The sequence below is a fragment of the Erigeron canadensis genome, chromosome 4 (genome assembly GCF_010389155.1).
Source record: "Erigeron canadensis isolate Cc75 chromosome 4, C_canadensis_v1, whole genome shotgun sequence".
Lineage (NCBI taxonomy): Eukaryota > Viridiplantae > Streptophyta > Magnoliopsida > Asterales > Asteraceae > Erigeron > Erigeron canadensis.
In genome coordinates, this window is record NC_057764.1 from 21,795,903 (window position 1) to 21,802,119 (window position 6,217).

General features: G+C 35.2%; 1 protein-coding gene across 1 annotated transcript; it reads left to right on the plus strand.

The window, feature by feature from the left end:
• The first annotated feature begins 797 nt into the window (after positions 1 to 797).
• On the plus strand, positions 798 to 5,008 carry LOC122594874 (probable alpha,alpha-trehalose-phosphate synthase [UDP-forming] 7). The gene is made up of 4 exons (XM_043767175.1): positions 798 to 951; positions 1,236 to 3,298; positions 3,382 to 3,655; positions 4,327 to 5,008. Exons 2-4 carry the CDS (start codon positions 1,311 to 1,313, stop codon positions 4,636 to 4,638), a joined length of 2,574 nt encoding a protein of 857 aa, XP_043623110.1. The 5' UTR covers positions 798 to 951; positions 1,236 to 1,310; the 3' UTR covers positions 4,639 to 5,008.
• The last annotated feature ends 1,209 nt before the right edge of the window (positions 5,009 to 6,217 follow it).

Genomic DNA, 6,217 nt, shown 5'->3' on the forward strand with positions numbered 1-6,217 from the left:
AAACCCAAACCTTCCAACTAATCCTAACCAAATTTTGTTGTCAAAAATTTGTCATCTAAGCCTAATATAAAAACAAAGATATTTAAAATTACATTTATCTAAAATAACATAAAGATACCCAATCAATAATTTGTGACCAATATTGATAGAAGATAAACACCTATCCTTTTCCAAAACTAAATTCATATCATCTCATTATCTTTTCCTTTTTGATGATCTAGACATTTTCTCACGTCTTTATTTCCCACCTTTCAAATTAACATTTTAAATAGTACCCCGTATATAATAATAATAATAATAATAAAATAATATACCAATATAACTTATTAAATATTAATTATTATATGAATATATAGATTTACGTCACAACTAAAAACGAATATTGTGTTTCCAAAACCAATAACAAGGAAGAGATTTATCATTATCATCATCATTATTATTATTATTATACTTATTTAGATTTATTACCCGATCCGTATTATATATTTCTATTTCTATTATATGTTTTACCGATTACGGAGTATATATATCATACTTATACTTATTTATATTTGTTAGAAAAAATTTGTTAAAATTAAGAACACGTGAAGAGCAAGAGGACTGACACGTCCTTCTGTCATAACAAGCGCGTGACGCAATTTTTCCAGTTGGCATCCCAACTTTCTTTGCTGGCCGACCTTATCCTCTTCTCATTTCCATTTTTATAATTTTTATATTATATTATTTTTACTTACTATTACTATACTTCTTTAAACTTTTTTAAATATAAATATAAATGTATAAAATTAAATCACCATACTATCTTTCTCTTCTCTAACAGCTTTTACACACACATACAAACACATTCTAAGATCAGATCAAACCCTAAGATTATGTTCTTTTTACCTTAAACCTTAATCAATCAATTATTGTTCCTTCTCTCTCAATTCAATCTTTGTCATTAATTTTAAGGTAATTATAAGGTAATCTTTTCTTGTTTTTTTGTATTATTATAATTAAAGATTGAAACTTTATTGCTTTATATTAGTTTATACGTATATATATTTCTGGGTTTTGTTTTTTGATATATATAAGACCTATAGATATAGAATTCTTTATCCAATTACTTTAGTTTAGACTAATCTAGTTGAATTGCTTCATTGTTGACTAAGTTATCAATATTTTGACTTTTTAATTGTTTATAGTTTTATATAAAGTTTGTTGATTTGTTTGTTATGTTGTTTGGATAATTTCAGATCATTGGTTAGTTTTTGGATCAAAATTTGGGGTTTGATTTGTGATTAGGAGGATTAAGTGAATAATATAGAAAAATGATATCGAAATCGTATGCGAATTTGTTGGATCTAGCTAATGGGAATTTTCCGGCTATGGAAGAACCTAGAAGGAAGATGTTACCTAGGACAATGACTGTACCCGGGGTTCTAACTGAGCTAGATGATGATCAAGCGAATAGTGTTTCGTCCGATGCACCTTCTACGGTTTTAGCGGATAGGTTGATAGTTGTAGCGAATCAGTTACCGATAAAAGCTGTACGTAGGTTAGATGAAAAGAGTGGTGAGCCGTCGTGGAGTTTTAGTTGGGACGAGAATTCCTTGTATTGGCATATTAAGGATGGTTTGCCAGAAGAAATGGAGGTACTTTATGTTGGGTCACTTAAGGTGGATATTGATTATAGTGAACAAGATGATGTTTCGCAGATATTGCTAGAGCGGTTTAAATGTGTGCCTGCTTTTTTGCCGCCGGATGTTTTGGATAAGTATTACAATGGGTTTTGTAAGCAGCATTTGTGGCCATTGTTTCATTATAGGTTGCCTTTTTCTGCAAGCCATGGTGGTCGGTTTGATCGGTCTTTGTGGGAAGCTTATGTGTCTGCAAACAAGATATTCTCGCAGAAGGTGATTGAGGTGATAAACCCTGATGATGATTATGTTTGGATTCATGATTATCACTTAATGGTGCTCCCGACATTCTTGAGGCGGCATTTTAATCGGCTGAGGATGGGGTTTTTCCTTCATAGTCCTTTTCCGTCCTCGGAGATTTACAGGACTTTACCTGTGCGAGAGGAGATCTTGAAGGCGCTGCTAAATGCTGATCTTCTTGGGTTTCATACATTTGACTATGCTCGCCATTTTCTTTCTTGCTGTAGTAGGATGCTTGGTTTGGAGTACCAATCGAAAAGAGGGTACATTGGGTTGGAATACTATGGGAGGACTATTGGGATAAAGATTATGCCGAGTGGGATCCATATGGGTCAGATGGAATCTGTTTTGAGGCAATCAGATAAACTGTCGAAGGTGCGAGAGCTTGAACAAAAATATGAAGGGAAAACTGTCCTAATTGGTGTTGATGATCTGGATACGTTTAAGGGAGTAAATTTGAAGGTTTTAGCAATGGAACAGATGCTCAAGACGCATCGCAGATGGATTGGCAATGCAGTCTTGGTGCAAATCTTGAATCCTGCTCGTGGAAAAGGGCGACATGTGGAGGAGATAGAAGCCGAGATACGATCAAGCTCTGAAAGAATCAATCAAGAACTGGGAACTCCGGGCTACACACCTATTGTGCTTATTGATAGACCACTTACATTAACCGAAAAAGCGGCATATTACACCATTTCTGAGGCTGCACTTGTCACAGCTATAAGAGACGGGATGAATCTTACTCCATATGAGTATGTTGTGTGCAGACAAGGGATTTCAGGATCCGATGCTTCAAATTCTCCCCAAAAGAGCATGCTAGTGGTCTCAGAATTCGTTGGCTGTTCACCTTCTTTAAGTGGTGCCATACGGGTCAACCCATGGAATGTGGAGGCAACAGCAGAAGCCTTGTACGAGGCTATTTCTATTTCAGATTTTGAAAAGCAGATGCGTCATGAGAAGCACTACAAATATGTCAGCAGACATGATGTGGCTTATTGGTCCCGTAGCTTCTATCAAGATTTAGAGAGAACGTGTGCTGACCATTTCAGGCGCCGATGTTGGGGTATAGGATTGAGCTTTGGATTTAGAGTTGTTGCTCTTGACCCCATGTTCAGAAAGCTGTCCAGCGATTCCATCATGGATGCTTATGGACGTGCTCAGAACAGGGCTATCTTGTTGGACTATGATGGCACCGTCATGCCACAATCATCTATTGATAAAAGTCCAAGTAAAGAGGTGATGTCCATTATCAGCAGACTGTGCAATGATCCTAATAATACGGTGTTTGTTGTCAGTGGACGAGGTAAAGAAGATCTTGCTAAATGGTTCGCCCCTTGTGAGAAACTAGGAATCGCAGCCGAACATGGTTACTTTATGAGGTATACTTTTATAACTTCATTTTTAAAATACACATAAATGAACTCGCGTTTCACATATATTAAAAAGTAACTTTGTAATACAGGTGGCCGTGTGATAAAGAATGGGAAACATATGCCCAAGGTTCTCATTTTGGATGGATGCAGATGGCAGAGCCGGTAATGAAATTATATACAGAATCCACCGATGGTTCTTATATCGAACGGAAAGAAAGCGCATTGGTTTGGCACTTCCAGGATGCTGATCCAAGTTTTGGCTCCGCACAAGCGAAGGAAATGTTGGACCATCTTGAAAGTGTGCTTGCTAATGAACCCGTTGTTGTAAAAAGTGGTCAGTACATCGTTGAAGTCAAACCACAGGTATACATGATAATTCTTCATACATCAAATGAAGTTGGAAAAATGGCAGGTTGGCTGGGTGGGTATTAGGTCAAATGGTACTCTTTTTGTGTGTTGACGTGTTTGGTTGACCTGAAACATTGTTGTCTAAAAAAGTTGAATATTAATATTTAGTGCGTCAAATATGTCGAGCCTTGGAAAAACTAGCAGGTGACTCTTGACCATTTACTAGTTTCATATTGGCCTATTTTAAAATGTACAAATTTGACACGTTAGATGTAAAACGGCCTGGTGCTGGGTGGCTAAAAGGTCAAAATGGTACTCTTATTGTGTGTGTTGACATGTCGGGGGTTGATGTGAAACACTCAGTTGTCTAAAATCATACGGCATTTAGCGTGTCAACTATGTTAACTATTTGTAACATTTTAATGAAAATCTAAATTGTAATTAATTTATATCTGGTTTACGGGGTCTTGAGCATTAAGTTTACTGGTTTGGTGTTGTTTGGCATATTTCCTCTTGGGTCATTTATTATTCTTCTTTTTCTTTGAATGTGCCTGTTTGACATGTTAGAATTAAAATAAACTGTATCTACCCATTTATAAGTAAATGCAGTGGGTTGATTTTTGTGTTATTATATTCCAAACAAAAAAAACTTGCATGGTCATACTGAAGTTTTTGTGGCATTGTAGGGTGTGACTAAAGGTTTAGTTGCAGAGAAGATCTTTGCATTAATGTTTAAGAACGAAAGACGGGCTGATTTTGTACTTTGTGTTGGAGATGATAGAAGCGATGAAGACATGTTTGTGATGATCGGTGATTCAATAAAGGCAGGTGTAATCTCCCACAATAAATCAGTATTTGCTTGCACGGTTGGTCAAAAACCAAGCAGAGCGGAGTACTATTTGGATGACACAGTAGAAGTCATAAACATGCTTGAGAATCTTGGAGATATATCAGGTTCAGATTATTCTGAAGAAGAAGATTTGGGGAGCTCGTCTTGAGCTTTCGTCAAAGCTCATTTCTCTGCTTTGTTTGTTGACGTTTCTCCGTCAATACACAAAGCAGAGTTTGTACATTCTGATCCAGCAAGCAAGGGGTAAAGAAGGCCTTTCTTTTTCGTTCGATTATTTTTTTGGATAGGTTACATGTGGAGTTTTTTTTTGTTCTTTCTTTTATTGGAAACATTGGAAGATTGATTAAAAAGGGGGGCAATTGTTGGTACATTGTGGACATAGGCAGCCAGGGATTTTGCCTTGCTGAAAAAAAGGTGATTGTTTTTCTTTGTTTCTGTCTCTGAATGAACAGATATTGAACTCTTGAATTGATGTAAATCTTGATAGAGTTTTTGCCTTGCTTTATTTATTTCATAAATACCCTTTTTATGCCGATAATGCATCGGTCATTCATATTATTTTCTGTTTCTAGTTTTTGATAAGACCATTGTACAATTATATACCTTTCTAGTCTATTAAGATTTCCAAATGTATTTTTTTTCTCATCTAACAGTTGGGTTTTTGCGATATATATAGGTCTCAAATTTTATATTATGTGTTTTGTGGTCGTTGATTTCTAAGTTTTATTGCAGGTCCCTTTTGTGTGTGTTACTTAAAAATGTTCAGGTCTTAAAAAAAAAAAAAACTTTCATAACAGATTTTGAGGATTGTAGACCACATAATATTAAATTTAGAACCTATATGTAAGAGTTTCATAAAATGAGGCACATTTTAAAGTTATGATGGTCTAGAAAAAAAATAAAAAAGTTTAATGACTTGGAAAAGATATTTAAAAAACTATGTTGTTATTTCATATATATGAACCCTTATTGTTTATTGTTAATTATTGGTATTTTCAGGAACATCATAATCTTGATTGTTCATTTTCCACCATTATATTTGCTGCCATCACCACCCACCATCAAAAGACACTAGCCAAAAGACACTAGCCCAATATGGTCCCAAGCTATAAGACTCTATCTCCACATCAAAAAGCCATGATGTGGTGGATGTATTACGTATTTATTATGTGTCTTTTGCTCAATTTATATATGACAAAATTATTATGTGTTAGCATATTCTTATTGCTTACAGAAAAAGCGAGCATCAGGGATTGAATAATTATTTTGTTACCCAAGAACCACCAAACGGCAGATGCGTTACAAATTTGAATATAAACATTACTATGAATAGGGTGGAATGATGAACGTATCATTTTCAATTTTCCATATTCATATAAAGTGTACGAGTATGCGTTGGATATCAATATATCTGTTCATCATGAATCACTCTGTTCGTGCATGATTAAAGACCTGGGTCTTCAAGCATTGCATAATAAGCAATTATCTTTGTCTAGTTATAGTATCCATAACCATATTAAGCAATACAATGTAGAAATGAAATTTGTACTTCTAGTTGATGAAAGGAGTGGTCGTACGTATTTGTAAGAATTATATGGACTTGGATGTCATGGGCTTATGGCCTTCTAGTTTCCTCACTTTATGTTAGTAATTATTGCTTGTTATAACAAGAACGGTACATGCGTGATGCTGCGGTGTAATGACCATGATAGTATGCGGCGGCGCGT